Raw genomic sequence first — 18,665 nt, 5'->3', positions numbered from 1 at the left:
AGGGCACATCTAGTGGTGGACACGTCTAACCGGCTCACCTTAACACACTAATTCACTCTTTGGTAATTTCTTATATAGATTACTGCAATGCCCTTTACAAGGGCATCACAAAAAAGGAAATTAGACAGCTTCAAATCTTGCAAAATACGGCTTTCAAGATCATCTGTGGCGCAAAAAAATACGATCACGTTTCTCCCCTTCTGTTCAATGCTCACTGGTTACCAGTGGAACATAGAATTAGCTATAAAATTCTACTTTTAACATTTACAACAAAAATAAATAATCAACCGGATTTTATTAACAGACTTCTAATTCCGCATAATACATCAAGATCTCTCTGCTCAACTTCTCAGAATCTTTTAGTCATACCCTCTTTAAAATTGATAAATACACTGCGTTCCAACAACTTTGCGGTCACTGCTCTCATTCTATGGAATTCACTGCCTAACCACCTGCGCTATGAATCCAATATAAAACAATTTAAATCAAACTAAAGACATTTTTGTTCTAAGACGCCTTTGGTTAATAACTGTCCTTTTAAGGGCAAAGTTTAAAAAATTATTTTTTTAAATTTTAATCAATTGTCATTTCTATCCTAACCTATTGTTTTATCCTTTAATGTTTCACCTTTCCTATATGAATTGTAGTTCTCTCCCACTATCCTATTGTTTCATTTTGTATGTTTTTGATCAAAGCGGTCTGTATGTTAGGACGTTAGTCTATATCCCCCATTTTCGTGTTTTATTGTTATTTTATAACTCATTTTTATGTAATTTTACATTGTCAACCGCTTAGAAACTCAAATAAGCAGTCTAAAATTTTTTTTAATAAACTTGGAAACTTAAACTTGAAATTAATGGTAGGCACGTCTAGTGGCAGCTAGCCAGCCAGCTGCCAAACCCCCAGCCAGCCCCACGGCAGCCAGCCAACCCGCCAACCCACCCCCAAGCCAGCCAGCCCCCAGTCAATCCGGCCAGCCAGTCAGTCCCCAGCCAGCCAGTCCAAAGGCAACCAGCCTACCCACCCCAAGCCAGATAGCCAATCCCAAGCCAGCCAGCCATCCCTAAGCCAGCTAGCCAGTCCCAAGCCAGCTAGCCCAAAGGCAACCAGCCAACCCACCCCAAGCCAGCCAGCCAGCCCAAAAGTAACCAGCCAACCCCCAGTCAACCCAGCCAGCCAGGCCCAGTTTAACCCGGCAAGCTAGTCCCAAGCCAGCCAGCCCAAAGGCGCAGGCAGGCTCTCCCCCGGTACCTTTTTTTGGCATCCTGGCGGTCCAGCGCGCTTTCTGCACTCCTGCCTGGGTTCTGCTACTTTCTTCTGGCAGCGTCAGCAGCACAGCGGTGCAGGAGGCAGGCGTACACTTTTTGCGTACCTGCTTGGTCCCTCCCTGCGCTCTGAATGGGTGCCTGTCAGTTCTCATCCCGCAAGAACTGACAGGCAGCCATTCGGAGCTCAGGGAAGGGACCAAGCAGGCATGGAAAAAGTGCGCGCCTGTCTCTTGTGCCACTGCCGGAAGAGAGCAGCGGATCCCAGGCAGGAGCACGGAAAGCGCGCTGGACTGCCAGGACACCAAAAGGAGGTATGGGTCTTGTTTGTTGTTTTTTTTTAACATTCGCCCCTTAAGACGCACCCTTATTTCCATCCCCTTTTTGGGGGTGGAAAAAGTGTGTCTTACGGAGCGAAAAATATGGTATTCTCACAAACCTCCAACCTCCCCTTCTTGGCTTCTTAGCTGGCTTATCTTAATTAAAGGGACCGCATGCCTCTGGGCTGGAAGGCATTCGCGCATGTGTGGTTTGGGCTGATCGAAACTTTCTAACCTTAAAGTTGCGATTCACTTTTCAAGTGCTCGTACTGGGGCTCCTTTGGTGATGTCACCCATGTGTGAGAATATCTGCCTGCTGTCCCTGGATAAAACCTGTTATGGTAAGTAACTGTTCTTAACAGTACAATAATCAATTCCTCTTTGATATGAGATAGGCTTATATGGCAATTTGCCTAGCTTGTTCTAGTGTTAGGACACTGGTTGCCAGCAGTTTAACTGCTGGTGAAGAGTGACTCTAAATATCTCACTTAAACCCACCACTGAAGCAAAGCAGAGTTTCCTCACTCTTCCTGCTGCAAACAGGCAGCCAGTGCCTCACCCCCACTCACACACTCGCAGAGGAAAACAGAACAGCACAAAAAAAAAAAAACCAAGAGAAAAATTTTCTCTGCCTCTGTAAATCCTGTAGATTTTGCACCGGGGTTACCAGCTTTAACAGTGCTTTAAAAATAGTCCCACAACCTAAACAGCTTGCAAAGGCTCTCTAGTTTCTCATGGCTGTTGGCTGGCTCTAGTAGAGCAACAAACCTCCATTTTATCAGATACTCCAGCTGGCTCAATGTGCATAAGTTGCTCACTCTGAGCTCCAATCTGAGGATGCATCTGCTCAGGCAGCCCTAGTTCCATGGCTTGAGGCAACTCTATTCCATCCAGAGCTCTCAGCCCCTCCAGCCTGTTCATCTCCCTTTCTTTAGCCTTTTTCTGTTCAAAAAGTATAGTTTGCCTATTCATCCACCTAAAGGCATGTCACTCACTATCGGGTGTAGGGAACTCTCTAATTAAGTTAGTCCCTTCCCCCACGTGTGTAGAGGCCATGCTCTTGAGAGGTGATGTCAGTGTTGTGTGTCTGCTTACTCTGGTGGTAGCTGCTGGTAGATCTACAGCCTGCTTAAAAGGTGTTTTAAACTCAGAAAAAGAATGAGTATCAGGCTGCTCAGTGTATGCTTCTGGAGGGACATAGCTAGCTGGCATAATCTGAGTATCACAAGGTTTACAGGAACAATCGAGTACTCACATAGATCCTTTGGAGAGTTACATCATAGTTAAAGTTAATGGAGTAGAACAAGTACTATGTAATCTGTACGCCCCAAACACATATGACAAAAATTGTTTTTTAAGGATATAGTAACCATGGTACAGTACCCCAATTGCTCTTGTTAAACACATTAACATTGTATTAGTGTCTTGCTATAAGTCACATTTCCCATTAATACATTTCCTCTCTCTGTCTTTTACCTCACTTGTAATAGATTCTCAGTAAAAGTTCTTGTTTTTTTTTTTTTTTGTTTAGACAATAACCCCCTATATCTCTTCTCTCATATAACCCAATTTATGTATTATCACTATAGTACCATCACAAAGTACAGGGTGAGAGATGCTTATACAAGTCTCAGAAAGCGGAGAAAAGTCTGAAAGAATGCCTTTATCTCAAAATCTGCAGAGCAGACAGTAAAGGCAGACAGGAAGTAAAGTGTGTCACACACTCACAGTAGGAGGACAATTCCAAAACATCTGAGAAAGTTGCACAAATAAAAGTTTGGCATACTTAGAGCAGACTGGAAAGAAATATTCCTATCAGTATATAAAGTAGAAATAAGCAAGGATAGGAAGGAGAGATTTCCCTTGGTGTCTGGCCCAAGGACATACACAGGCATAGAGAAATAAGGTCCTCACAGTGAATATGAGAGAGAGAGAAAATACAGGGCTAAAGAATAATTAGGAGGAGCTAGATGCACATTACCTAAGGACAGTTCTACGAGGTCTAGCATGATAATTTTGGGGCAAAATAAACAGCTATCTGATGGACAAAAATCCAACTGATGGGACAAAAATCCGACCTTGGGTCTATCTATCAGGATCCAATTAAAAGAATGGCCTCTGCTAAGAAACATGATGAGTAAAGAAAGTTAGATTAAACAGGCACAAAAAGATAATACAGGACAGAACCAAACCATAGGCACTACTTAAATGGGAAAACTTAGATGTGATATTCAGTACACTCCTCCATCAATATTTGTGGGGGTTAGGGTAGAGCCGGCCCACAAATATTGAAAATTTGCGAATAACTTTTGGGCTGACTCTGACCCCCCCTGCCCCTCCCCCCCCCAGCATCCCAGACCTTACCTGGTGGTCTAGCGGTCTTCGGTGCAGGAGCGATCTTCCTATGCTCCTGCCTTGTGCAGATCACTCATCCAAAAATGGCTGCCAGTTCCCGTAGTCTCTATGAGGATGTATTGCCCTTTTCCGAATGATCTTGTTCTCTAAATGGCTATACATTCTACTGTTCCCCTTGTGATTGAGTAATGGAGACTGGAGGTGTCTCCGGCGTGAGATCACTAAACATTGTAGGGTTGGCAAAAATGCCAAAAATTCAGTTTGAGAGATTGTTGGGCCCTGGTATGAATGGGTAAGGGGCTGCCTGACCTGCGATCCTATAACTGGGCCTGCCTACTCCAGCATCTTAGGGACTGAATATTTAGAGATGATGCTTTTACCCCATTACTTTGTGAACAGTCACTTTTTCACCCGTATCAGCCAACCTATTTGCTACATGCACACCCCTTTAAGCTACCTCTTATAGCACGTACTAGCATGTTGGTGAGACCTTTGAGATTAGCCTGGCGCAAGTTAATAAAGATGTTACATTATAACCCTAGAGCCACAGACGTGCTGCCTTTACAGGAATTTAGAATTTCCACCGGGATTGAATTTGAGGGTCTTTAAGAGTTGGGGCACTCTTGAGATAACTTTTTTGGCTAAGGTCCTGGATGAGGGGGGTGTGCTTTTGTCTTACCCTGTGATTCTGGATACTGTAGCAGAGGAGCCGGGAGCTTATTATGGCTATATTCAGTTGACACACTAAGTGGCAGCTTTGTGGGCTTCTGGCTTCTCTTTTGGGGTCCTTAAGAGGTTACAGGAACTGTTTGCGGAGACTACTGGGATCCCATTGTCTGTCTCTCATTTACACAAAATTATATGGAGCATAATGCCCCCTAAATCAGTGTTCTTCAACCACCAGTCCATGGACCAGTGCCGGTCCACAGAAATTTCCTGCTGGTCCACAGGACCAGCACGTGCATCAGGCTCAAAACAGTGTTCTTCAACCGCCAGTCCACGGTGCGATCGATGCGGCGTTATCTTCGAGCCAGCTCCCTCTTCCTAACTGATTCAGTGCACAAAGCCACGGGCATCCTGTGCCTGAACCGGAAGCCTTCTCTCTGACTTTGCAACGCCAGAGGGAAGGCTTCCAGATGAGGCACTGGAAGTGCAAGGTGCAATTACCGTGTTTCCCCGATGATAAGGCAGGGCCATCAAATAAGACAGCCCCCCCTTTTTAGAAAAAATTGTAAAATAAGGCACCCCCCCCCGCAAATAAGCCACCCACCGATACCTGCGCTTACCCGAATCGGGTGGTACAGTGGGTGACTCCGTGTGGTCCCTCCGTCTACCGCGGGGGTCGGCAACCCGCGGCTCCAGAGCCGCATGCGGCTCTTTTCCACCTTTGCTGTGGCTCCGGTAGTGTGTCACGCAGGCATGCAACTTACAAGTCCGGCGTCGCGGCGGGAAATAGCCATGCTGAGCAGTGAGCTCAGCACGTACACAGATGAAAGCCTTGCTTGCTGATTGGTCCGGCGGCCATGCCGCCGGACCAATCAGCAAGCAAGGCTTTCATCTGTCTAGTGCTGAGCTCACTGCTCAGCATGGCTATTTCCCGCCGCGACGCCGGACTTGTAAGATGCACGCCTGAAAAAGAAATCATCCTGGCCGGGGTCGGTGTCATGCTCCGGAGATCTACAGCCTTCTTATCTCCCTCTCCCTTCTACCTGCTTCCGGCCACATCCCCTGCTCCGCGGCTCTCTTCGGCAACTCAGCAGCAGCGATCGACACAAGCTTCTGACGTCGGGGCCTACCCTCTGCGAGTCCCGCTTGTTTCAACTTCCTTTTTCCACAAAGGCGGGACTCGTAGAGGGAAGGCCTCGATGTCGGTAGCTTGTCTTGATCACCGCTGCTGACAAGTTGCTGAAGAGAGCCGCGGAGCAGGGGGGTGTTGCCAGGTGCAGGTAGAAGGGAGAGGGCCAGATGCAGGACTCGTGGGTGAGGGAGCAGAAGAGAGAGAGAAAGAGAGAGGGGAGGGAAACAAAAGGAAATATTTCATACTGGGCTGGGCCGGAGTGGAGGGAGGGTGGAAAGATTCTAGCTACAGGGTGCAGTAACAAAGGAAAAGGGGGGGAAAGCTGAAAATGGAGATAGTGACACAAAGAAGAGAAAGGGTAAGCAGGACCTACTGAATAAGGATAGAGATACAGAGGGGACATGAAAGGGTAAATAAGGCATCCCCCCGAAAATAAGCCCTAGAGCATATTTTGGCCTTCCAAAAAATATAAGACAGTGTCTTACCATCGGGGAAACACGGTAGTACTATTATGGGGGCGGGGTCTGGGGTAGAGATTGGGTAGAGATGGGTGGGGTCTGGCCCACGACTTAGCCCAGTGTTCTTCAACCGCCGGTCCACGGACCGATGCCGGTCCACAGAATAATTCTTTTATTTCTGCTGGTCCATAGGTGTAAAAAGGTTGAAAAACACTGCCCTAAATCGATGGGAAGAGGAGTTGGAAGTGCCTATACGGGAACTTCATATTCATCAGGCAATTGTACGTATACTCACATTCATCACTAGTTCTTTATGGAGAGAATGCACCTATAGGATCTTACATAGAGTATACTTTACAAAGATACAGACCTATCATTTGGGGTCAACCACGACTTACTTATGCAAAAAGTGTTCCCAAGAAACCAATACTTTTTCCCACTTTTTATGGAGTTGCCCTATGATTAAATCCTTTTGGAATCAAATATGCTATTTAAGAAGGCTATGGGGGTACCCATGTTTCTTTGTCCCCGCGGAGGGTTCTGTTTGGGAGAACTGCTGGCTGTGGTATTTATGGAAAGGGATGAAATTTGCTTTTCCAGAAGGCTTGTATGGTAGGCCATAAATGTTTACTGCAGTGTTGGTCACAAGATTCGCCACCTGGATTCTGGCAGTGTCGAAACCAGTTCCATAGGTTGTTGTTATTTGAGGCTATGGAAGCCTGTCTGTCTGTAAAGTATAGGTGAGCCTTCCTGCAATTGCAATTTCCATATCTTTGTTCTTTAGCACATGGAGCCAGAAGTTTGATACTCAATGATTTGACATGTTATTCTGATTTTGACACCTTAAAGCTATTTCCAATCCTTTGGTGTATAAAGGGGGAGGGGGAGAGTTATTATATAAAGTTAACATGGCAGTCATGTCTCTTTGTTTTGATTCTGCTGTTGGGATGCATATGAAGGGGGCCATGTGTTACAGGTCCATCTTCACTTTGCACTTGCTCTTGGTATATATTGTTGCATTCTGCTGTCTCTTGTATGACATGTTTTGTCAATAAAAATGTTTGAACAAAAAAAAGTTAATTTTCTATTTTGGTGGAATTCTGTATGTTTATTTTATAAATATGAAACAGCAATAGTTGAAATGTGAAACAATGAAAGCTGGATGCAGCTAACATGCTATTGCACAACACCGCAATTGGCAGAGTTATATAAAAGGAAAGAGAAGGAGCGAGCATAGTAGAATAATATTAAAGAACTTGGATGGACAGGAAATAGAAAAATGCAGAAAAAGAAGGTGTTTGAAAGAGTTTAAGTCAGCAGAAGTTCATGTATGGGTTAAAATCCTGGAAATGGCTTAGGAGTGGAAAAGAAGACAGACTTTTTGGGAAAGTTGTGTCAAAATTAAAAATTAAATATGAGTAAAGAGATGTCATACTATGCTTAAGTACCTGAACAAATTCATGTAAACTGTTTCTGAGCTGCCCTGGGATAATGGTATAGAAAACTGAATAAATAAATAAATGAATGAAATGTAATGATTATTGAAAAGGCACATATATTCCTTGTAAATTTTTCTATTCCTGCTTGTGTAGCATATAAAAAAAGGAACTGCTGAAACAGTTTTCATTTTGCTAAAAAGTTAGAAGGTTCTCTTTGTGTTCTGAGCTCTATGTCCTCATTTTGTTCTGTAAGCTAATTAGTTTTGCTAAGGTTTGCTAAGAAAGAAACATTTGCCCTTAACTTAGACAAAAAGACAGTATTATGTGCTATGGTTATGGAAACTTCCCACTAACCCCCTCCTCTTATGTTTGCTACCTCTTTCTAGCTGCTTTTATGTATCCTGTTACCAAATGTGGTCTTTCCTACAGTCATATGCTGAAAAAACTGACCCATATGAAATACTATAAATATGTATGCAGTACTCTGAATAAAGGAGACATCACTTTGGATATTTGCATGTGCGTTTGTGTGTGTGTGTGTTTTCTTTCTAAAGATGCATATGTAGTGAGGACAGCAGAATGAGGCTAATACAAATTGGGACCTGGTCGCTTCAATTATCATTTGAAAAATTTAAAACCTTGTAGATAAGGCTGCATTTTGAATAAAAATTGTAATCAAGTGATAAAAGGTTGGGAATAGCCAACAATTCATAGAGGGAGACCCTGGGGTTGACTGGGGGAGCATGCATTTCCTCTCCCTCCCACCCCGACATTAGGCATCATACCTTTGCTGGTGGGGGATGCTGAACCTCCTCTAGTTAAAGAAATCCACTGCCAAAATGGCCCTTTCTGTGTACTATCTCAGGAGCGAGGAAATCAGTGAGTTGCCTCTATCTGCTGATGCCAGCACTTTCCTAGCTCAGTTCATGCACAAACTGGGTATGCTTGGGTTCTGCAAGTGTTGGTTGTTGTAGGCATGCTGCTGACTTCCTCACTCTTGAGGCAGTACGAGGAGGAAGGGAGCGACTCAGGCAGTGCATATCTTTGGCTGGTGGGGGTTCAGCCATTGAACAGATTCTACAGCTTTGGAGGGGGCCTGAGTTCAAAGTGGAATGCCCAGGTCTCCAAGACTTCCTTTCTCCCCATGGCTATGCCACTGATAAAAGACCCAATACCTTCCTTTCTCACACCCCCAGGTTCATTATATTTCTTTCTTTCCTCTCTCCCAATCCCCCCTCCAAGATCAGCTCTTCTTTCTTTCTTTCTCCGCTCCCTCCAATTCCCCCTTGGCATCTCCCTATTTTCTCCTCCCCTTCATGCAGTCCAGCATATCTCCCGTTCGTTACCGAGGATGGGGGTGGGGAACCTGAAATCAAGCTGTGGGTAGGCCTGTGAGGGTAGGGGACAGGCAGAGATGGGCAGCAAATGATTAATTATTAATTGCAATTTATGATTAACATGTTAATCATGATTGACGTGCAGCCCTACTTTTAAATTGTACTTTGTTCTCATCCTTCCTATTTTACGTTTATAGCCTGCTGATTAACTAGTTTTTGTAAATTGCTTTGATATCTTTCACAAAACAATGGTATAACATTGCTGCTCAGATTAATAAATAACATAAAGATTTGAACTAGGGGTGTCCAACCTGCGGCCCAAGGGCCGCATGTGGCCCCGTGAAGTATTTTGTGCAGCCCTGGTCGAGGGCGATGCAGTGTTTTCCTCTGCTGCCCCCGGGTGTTTACCGTCTTGCCGGCTCCCTCCTCTATCTTGCTGCAGCATTTGTGCGGCCCCAGAAAATTTTTTTTTCAACCAATGTGGCCCAGGAAAGCCAAAAGGTTGGACAACCCTGATTTATGCTGAACTATGCTGAACTTTTTTCCACATTGCTTCTTGTTCACCAGGGACTTGTCCAAGTTTTATGAGCACAGATGGCTTGAGCATGCATGCATGAGTTCCAAACTTTGGTGCCTTGTGATTCCTTTTCAGTCTTAAAGCTGATTTTCTGAGAAGCTTCCTTTAATCTTAGAAACACTAGAATATTAATAAGTTTATACATGTATATGTAGTTTAACAGAAATAGAACGTATCCGATGATTTCTTCTTTTTTTTATTTTATTTCAGAAAGGGATTCTGGAAAGTCAAAGTATGATTTGGACAGAGCTGATCCTTTAGAAAACAGTTACACTGCAGCATCTTCTGTGTCAAATATTGCATCTTCCCATTATCCTGTACCTACACTGAGTAGCACTATTACAGTTATTGCTCCATCACATCATGGTAACAGTACTACTGAAAACTGGTCTGAATTCCATGAAGACCAGGTGGACCACAGTTCTTATGGACGACCACCACCACCAAAGAAACGTTGCAGAGACTATGATGGTAAGTCTTGGAACTTGAAAGCAGTAGTCATTGTGCTCTTCAGTTCTGTGTTGAAGTTAGTTATTTCAGAACAGCTAGAAGTTCTGCACAGGAGCCTGCTATATGGAATACTTCTGTTAAAACCCTCATGTCCACTTGACATGTTTTGAAAATCCATTGGGTCTTATGGAAAATCAAAAGGTTATATAGTATAATTGTATGTAGAATATGTGGATTCCCCTAGCTCTTTCTTATCTCCTCCCAAATAGCCCCCTGATGTGTAAAACTTTAGTGTGGAAATTATTCGGTTAGGACACACATTTAACACCTATTCTCTGGAGCAGGAAAAAGGGCCTGTTAACTCTAATGAATGTATGACAATACTAAAGTATAGTAGAATAAAAAAGAGCAGGGATATGTTATGGTATTCTGTTTATAGAGGACACGATGCAAAGAATGGATGTCAACCAAAACATTATTGGGAAATGAAGTTGCATTTGGATCTGGGAAATAATGTGACTTTATTTTTATTTATTTATTTTAGTATTTATATACCACTTATAGTCTAAGTGGTTTACAGTCAGGTACTCAAGCATTTTTCCCTATCTGTCCCGGCAAGCTCATACTCTACCTAATGTACCTGGGGCAATAGGGACATGATCGAAACATTCAAGATAATGAAGGGAATAGACTTAGAGAAAGAGAGATTGTTCACCCTCTCCAAGGTGGAGAGAACGAGAAGGCACTCACTAAAGTTAAAAGGGGATAGATTCTGTACAAACATAAGGAAGTTCTTCTTCACCCAGAGAGTAGTAGAAATCTGGAACGCTCTTCCAGAGGCTGATATAGGGGAAAAATCCCTCCAGGGATTCATGACAAGGTTAGACAAGTTCCTGCTGAACCAGAACGTACGCTTGTAAGGCTAGACTCAAATAGGACACTGGTGAGTGGACTACTGGGCACGATGGACCACTGGTCTGGCACAGCAGCGGCAATTCTTATGTTCTTAAGTGACTTACCCAGGGACACAAGGAGCAGCATGGGATTTGAACCTACAACCAGGGTGCTGAGGCTGTAGCTCTAACCACTGTGCCACATACTCCTTATCTAGATTCTGTTGTTCTTCCTAACACCTTGTCAAACACACCCAGACAATCTTGATTGCATAAGCCTTGCTTCTTGTACAATCCCTCTGGAGGCTGAACTCGTGGGTTTTTGTATGTCTGGTAGCTTCTGCTGCAGGGCTACTAAAACTTGATCCCTCCCCTGTAAGTTTCCTGTCATGCTCAGTTTTGTACCTGCAGCTTCTCTGCATGGTTGAAATCGGTCTATTCTGCTCGTGATTTGTTTTCAGTTCCTAGTCTTTTTTAAAATTTATTTTGCGGGTTTGCCCACGTGCTGCGGATCAACTCTGTGCAAGTGATCCTTTGGCGGGAGATTGCAGACATTTTACATTTTGTCTGTTTCTGGAGGGTGCTCTGTAAGCTTAAACTGCAGTAAGCCCTCTGGACAGCCTGCAGATTGGACGAGTCTTCAGGATCGGGAGCCATTTCTCCCCTGGTTTGGCAACAAAGGGATAGAGCGCAGGCTGCTGCAGTTCTGTGGAGGTACGCCGGGATCGGAACCATACCGCGTGTCTTCCCTAATTTCCCTGAGGGGTCCTGGTGGTCGTGATCTGAGGTGACAGGGAAGGTGAGGCGGTCAGAAGACCTGAAAAATCCAGTTTAATCAGCTCCTGAGATACTGATCTTGCTTATACTGTGTATTGCAGGCTGCAATAGACTTTCATTGCAGCACATGTCTCTGTGGTATGTATGAGTCACAGAGTTTGCCGATTTTTGGGGGTGCTCAAATCAGGGTTTGGGGTGGTTTCCCTACATGCCCTGGTCCCCCCCATATCTGTAAAATTTTAAAATTGCTGTTTTTTGTGTTTTCCTGCGTTTTTAACGAGTGCTTTTTAGGCAAAATTGGCACCCACGGGGACCATCTTGGATTTCCTTTAAAGTTTTTAAAAGCATATTTTTTGGTCTTAGAAGCTTTGTTTTTGCTTCAAACTTCACAGATGGCCACCTCTGAACAGGATGGCATGGATTCATGCCGTAAATGTGGCGGATGGCTGACGGATTCGCAGCTGTGTATCACGTACGCCACCGCCTAAGAGGGGCATGAACTGTGCGTGTATCCCACACTATCCTCCGGGGTGGCCCTGCTTTCCTTCGATTCTGCCGGAGACATGATTATAGTGTCCGGGACGCCAAATTTGAGCGAGGAGGGCGCTTCCGTGAAACGTAAGCTCAGTTCCGGGGAAAAGTCTCATAAGTCTTCAAAACATTCCAACTCTGAATCCCGCAGATCGGTTCTGGCTGCCGTGAATTATTTTCCGCCGGAATTTGTGGATTTGATGTATCAGGCTTTCATGAGAAAGCGAGCTATGCCTGTGTCTCCCTCTCAGACTCCGGTACGGCAGTCTGGGCAGCCTTTGGATTCCAACATGTCAATCTGCTCCCTTGCTGGTCCGCCTGAAAGCCAGCGGCAACTTCCCTCTATTGCCTCGGTGCATGTGTCAATTTATATGCCGTTGCTGTCGCACAGCTGTTTGGTGGGTTCCACTGAGGTGGCTAGCCTAACAGATCTCGGGGATTCCCAGAATACTGATTTCCGCAATCTTGGAGAGGATCAGATGGTGGGCAGGCTCTTTAAGTCCAATCGCCTTCCTGATCTTGATTCAGACTCATCGGTTCAGACAGAGTGTTCTGTCATGAGTTCTAAGCCCCCACTTTCCGCTGCATTTCTGGATCACGCGGATTTGGCAGAAATGCTCTTGGAAGTTTGGGAGGCCCCGGAGGGTCCCCTGAAGTGCGCTAGGACCATGGATAAATTGTATCTTATGGCTTTGGAATTTTCCAAGCGTCTAGTCCCACCGAGGGTGGATTCGGCGGTGGCTCAGGTCACTAAACATACCTCTATGCCCTCGAATGGAGGGGTTGTCCTGAAGGATGTCTAGGACTGAAGACTAGATTTTGTCATGAAGCGTCTTTCTGATTCCGCTAGAATGGGAGTGTGAACTGCAGTGGCCAATTCCTTTGTGGCCCGGGCATATCATATCAAATTTCTTCAGGATCCTGAGGGAGGTTGTCCTTCGGGATCTCGACTTCCTGGTTTCTGGAGTGAATTATTTGGCAGACACATACTATAGTATTTTGAAAGTTTTTGCTAAGCTGGGAGCTTATTCAGTTTCTGCTAGGAGAATGTTATGGATTCGCCAATGATAGTTGATTCTTCATCCAAGACTATGCTGAGCAAATTACCCTCAAAGGTTTGCTCTTATTTGGCCAGGGTTAGGATGACCTAATGTCAAGTGTGCAGGACCGTAAACCTAAGGCACTTCCTGGCTCTAGACCTCATCCAACCAGGGAGATGGGTCAGCCGAATTTTTGTCCCTACCGGAGAACCTCACAGTACGCCAGACCCTCTGTGGCCGGACAGTGTTTCGGAGCATCCTACAGACCTTGCTTTGGAGGTGCAGCGCGTCAACAGCCTTCCAACTCTCGACCTTCTGTCCCTACCAAGAGAAAATTATGACGCCAGGTCTTTGGCGATGCTGCCCCCAATTGGGGGTGGGGGTGGATTTTGGCCTTCCTTCCAGAATGGCTAAAGATATACTTGGACCAGTGGGTCCTAGAGGTATTCAGGGACGGTTTTCAACTGCAGTTCTTCCTGCTGGCGGCAGACTTCTTCCTGTCTTCTCCCAAGGGAAATCCGCACAGGGCCAGCAAGGTGTGTGCTGTGGTGCGCCGGTTATTGGAACTGAGGCCGTAGAGCCGATCCCAAGGGATGACTTGGGCTCTGGGAGATACTCGATTTACTTCATCATGCCAAAGAAGGACTCCGACGATTGCAGACCAATTTGGACCTGAAAGCAGGGAACACATTCTTGCGAGTTCCGTGTTTCCAGATGGAAACGGTGCATTATGTCATAGCAGCAGTGGCATCCGGGGAGTTTTTGGCTTCCTTGGATCTCATGGAAGGGCATCTCCACATCCCGATATTCTCAGATCATCGGAGGTTCCTAAGGTTTCATGTTCTCGGGAGGCATTTCCAGTTTGCGGTGCTCCCTTTCGGTTTGGCATTGGCGCCCAGATCTTTTACCAAGATCATGATGGTGGTGGCTGCCCATCTGCGATCTCTGGGTGTGCTTGTGCATCCGTACCTCGACGACTGGCTGATCAGAGCTCCCTTGCTGGCGCAGGGCCACTTGGCGGTTTGCCAAGTGGTCTCGTTGCTGGAATGTCTCGGATGGGTGATCAATCTGAAGAAGAGTCGCCTCGAGCCAACCCAGGACTTGAAGAACCTGGGAATCTGGTTCCATACAGGTCTGAACCGGGTATTTCTTCCAGAATCCAGAAAACTCAAACTCAGGTATGCGATTCGGCACAAGCTAGCGGTCCCAGCACCGATGACCTGGCAGTACCTGCAGGTGTTGGGTCTTATGGTGGCGACCATAGATGTGATTCTGTGGGCGAGAGCTCACCTTTGATCTCTTCAGTTCTCCCTTCTGACGCGGTGGAATCCCCGGAGAGATGCGCTGGGGGAGAAGCTGCCTTGGTTGGCAGCAGCGCACAGCAGTATGATGTGGTGGTTGAACCTGGTCACTCTGAACAAGGGGCTCCCTCTACGGGACGTGGACTGAGTGACCCTGACTATGGACGCGAGTCTCTCCAGATGGGGAGCAATTTGCTTTTCTGCCCCGGTCCAGGGCTGCTGGACGCCGAGGGGAAGCAGATGGTCGATCAATCAACTGGAGCTGTGAGCGATTCGATTAGCTCTGCTAAGATTTTAAGGGAATGTCCACTGAAAGGCTGTCCGTGTGTTCTCAGACAATGCAACGGCAGTTGTCTATGTCAACTGTCACGGGGGCACGAGGAGTCCCATACTGGGCATGGAGGCTCAGATGCTCTTTACTTGGGTGAAGCGTCATCTCTTGGCTTTGTCTGTGGCTCATGTGGCTGGCGTAGACAACGTTCAGGCAGACTTTCTTAGTCGTCAGACTCTGGAATAGGGAGAATGGTCCCTGTCCGGGCTGGCGTTCGATGCCTTAGTGCGCCGCTGGGGGTCGTCCCATATTTGATCTGATGGCTTCATCAAAGAACAGGAAGGTATACAGATTCTTCAGCCGCTGACTGGAGGTCGGCAGCGAAGGACTCGACACTCTGGTTCAACCTTGACCCGAAGGGGAATTTCTATACGTCTTTCCCCGTGGCCCATGATAGGGCATGTGCTGCGCCGGGTGTCCTCTCACAGGGCTCTAGTGATCCTTGTGGCTCTGGACTGGCCCAGAAGACCTTGATAAGCAGACCTTGTGAGGTTGAGCTCGGAGAGGGGTCTGCATCTTCCTTGCCATCGGAGGTTGCTCATGCAGGGCCTGATTGCACTTCAAGATCCGGACCGCTTTGTCTTACAGCTTGTCGCTTGAGTGAGCGGCATTGACGGCCAGGGGTTATTCTTCTGCGGTTATCGCCACACTCCTTCAGAGCAAGCGGAAATCAACTGTATCGGCCTATGCAAAAGCGTTGAGGTGCTTTCAGGCTTGGTGTGCGGGGGTTTAGGTGGACCCCGTCGTACTGTGGCTCATGTTCTGGACTTCCTACTGGATGGCCTCAGGAAGGGTATGATGGTCTTTTCTCTCTGTGTCCAGATTGTGGGGCTTTCCTGTTTAGGTCCCTCTTTGCGGCAGTCCTTAGGTCAAAGACCAGTGCCCTGAGTCTAGCTTTACCTGCGTATATTCTGGTTCAGCAGACAAGTGGGTGTGTCCCCATGGGCGCGTGCCTTCTGCAGAATGAATCCACTCTGGATTTTTTTCTCTGTACTTCACCGGACTCATTAGCTCCACCTACAGTTTTTTCTTTCTACAGCAGGAGTGTATTTGTTCTGCTCTCCATTTTATTATTTTATTTAGTGTTTATTTTATTGTCCCTTTTTCAGGGTTTCTTGTTCTCGGAACAATAATTCAGCTCTACCTTCGGTCTGCAGCTGTCAGGCCAATCCCTGGAACCTGTCAGCCAGTCTAAAATCGCCATTTTTGTGCTTTGTTTAATGTGAAAAATATTGTGATTTTGGCACAAATTTCTTAGCAGTATCCATCTTGGATATTTAGCAATCTTTTTTTCTAAACCTCCCTGCTTCTCCAAGACTGCAGTTTTTGCCTCAAAACTTGTTGGGATGGAATTCCTTGGGCTCTCCTAATGTGAATTTTTGCCAAGATTACGCAGATCTAGTGCCTCAAGAGCATCCTTGCACCTTGTGCCGTGTGGTGTAGCTGGGAAAGATAGCTGTGCCATTCTTATCCTCTCCCATGATTAAGCAAGTGACAAAACACTTGGCTATCCTGGTGGGGCGGCCTTCTTTATTTTTTGGTGCTTGGCACCACTGCTAGTTCTGTGCACCTGGCTGCAGACCCTCTGGAGCTGGAAGCTTTCTCAGAGTTTATGAAACATTTGTGGAAGGAGTTTCAAAGCTGGCATTCTTCCCCTGCGCTATCCCGCTCCACCTCCAATTAATCTCTTATTGGCGTTGCTTCTATGTGCATGTCCTCATCTAAGTCAGCCCCTGTTCTTGCACTGCCTGATCCTGATCGGGACGATTCTTATGTTGATGACCAGCTAGCTGAACCCTTATTTACAGGAACAGCACTTTCCGGGATGGGGTGCAGGAACTGTGTGCCAGATATGCGGATCCCTCGGGGGTTTTGGAACCTGGGGACGATCCCATGGTTCTGCCTTTATTTAAGTCTGCGGTTTTGCCAGATCTTATTTCTGATTCTTTGCAGGAGTTGATTTTAGTCATTCAGCTGGCTCCGTCCACTTCTTTCTCCTGGCTTTGTGTTGTGCGTTCGCCATCTGCTACCTTTCCCTGGCATCCTGATATGAGCGTTTAAGATCAAAGCAGTATGACTCTCTGGAAGGTGTTCTTATGATAGCAAGAGCCATGTCTCACTTGTATCCTCTGGCACAAGAGTGCCAGCAGCTTCTGGGTTAGCCTATGGTGGATTCTTTGGTTGCACAGGTGACTAAGCGCACCTCTCCACACAGTGAAGGTGGTATGTTGCTTATAGATGTGCAGGACCATCTTGTAGATGTGGTCCTCAAGAGATTCTTCGATGCAGCTGCTTTAGGCATAAAAGCTGCTTCGGCGGCATCTTTTGTCATATGTGTCTATCCCTCTCGACAGCACACGCTGATAAGTGAGGCTGTGGATCCTCCTCCTCAACCTTTTTTGGCTGGGTCAGATTATGTTGCTGACACATTGTATGAATTTAGGTTGTTTTCAAATCACCCCACAGCATCTATGTAGGATTAAGATCAGGGATTTTACTCGGCCACTCAAGGACTCTACATTTCTTAGTTTTCAGCTAGTCCTTGGAGGATTTACTGATATGTTTTGGGTCATTACATAGAAACATAGAATATGACGGCAGAAAAGGGCCGGCAGCCCAACAAGTCTGCCCAATCAAGATCCCTCCCACCCTCGAGAAACTATCCTCTATTATACCTCTGTAGCGACCCCATCTGCTTGCCCCATCTTCTCTTGAAGTCTAGCATGCTATTGGCCTCGACTACCTGACGTGGAAGACCATTCCATCTATCAATCACCCTCTCAGTAAAGAAGTATTTCCTGGTGTCCCCATGAAATCTCCCTCCCCTAAGTCTTAGCGGATGTCCTCTTGTCACCGTGGGACCCGTAAGAGTAAAGATTTCCTCCTCCTCCTCAAGCGAGTATAAGCGCAGCCTGCTCAGACGATCTTCATATGGAAGATTTTTGAGTCCTGAGACCATCCTTGTGGCCATTCTCTGAACTGACTCAATTCTATTCACATCCTTTTGGTAGTGTGGCCTCCAAACTGGATGCAGTACTCCAGGTGCGGTCTCACCATGGATCTGTATAACGGCATTATAACTTCGGGCTTTCTGCTGATAAAGCTTCTTCTGATGCAGCCAAGCATTTGTCTAGCCTTTGCTGAGGCTTTCTCCACCTGATTTGCAGCCTTCATGTCTACACGGATGATTACTCCCAAGTCCCTTTCTGCTTCAGTTCTACCGAGATGCATCACTTTACATTTTTTGGCATTGAAATTTAGTTACCAAGTACTGGTCCATTGTTCTAGTAAAAGTAGGTCTTGTTCCATAGTGTTTTGCACGGTTGCGCAGTTAGGTTCTGTTGCCCGGCCAACAATGTTACACAGTTTAGTGTCGTCGGCAAATACCACAATTTTGCCTCGAAGTCCTTGAGTCAGATCTGTTACAAAGATGTTAAATAGCATCGGTCCCAAGACCGAGCCATGCGGTACTCCACTGGTGACTCTTGACGTTTCTGAGAGAGTACCGTTTACCATCACCCTTTGAAGTCTGCCGCTGAGCAAATCCTCTACCCATGCAGTCAGCGTTTCTCCTAGTCCCATCGTGTTCATTTTGTTCAATAACCAGCGGTGTGGAATACTATCAAAAGCTTTACTGAAGTCCAAGTACACGATGTCAAGGGACTCCCCCCACCCCCGTCCAGGTTTTTTGTTACCCAGTCAAAGAACCCTATCAGGTAGGATTGACAGGACCTACCCTTCGTGAAGCCATATTGGTGGGGGGTCCCTTAATTTTTCCTCATCCAGAAACCTA

At 46.1% G+C, this 18,665-nt stretch overlaps 1 protein-coding gene across 7 annotated transcripts in view; it reads left to right on the top strand.

The window, feature by feature from the left end:
- The window catches only part of RBM26 (RNA binding motif protein 26), a 946,655-nt gene that overhangs the window by 218,675 nt on the left and 709,315 nt on the right, over positions 1–18,665 (top strand). For all 7 annotated transcript variants that reach the window (XM_033948169.1, XM_033948166.1, XM_033948165.1 and 4 more), the window contains exon 6: positions 9,760–10,020. In XM_033948169.1, coding sequence (XP_033804060.1) covers positions 9,760–10,020 — 261 coding nt within the window. The remainder of the gene's footprint in view (positions 1–9,759; positions 10,021–18,665) is intronic.

The sequence above is a fragment of the Geotrypetes seraphini genome, chromosome 6, assembly GCF_902459505.1.
Source record: "Geotrypetes seraphini chromosome 6, aGeoSer1.1, whole genome shotgun sequence".
NCBI lineage: Eukaryota > Metazoa > Chordata > Amphibia > Gymnophiona > Dermophiidae > Geotrypetes > Geotrypetes seraphini.
The sequence above is the reverse complement of the archived record's forward strand: the minus strand, read 5'-3'. Positions and strand labels throughout refer to the sequence as shown.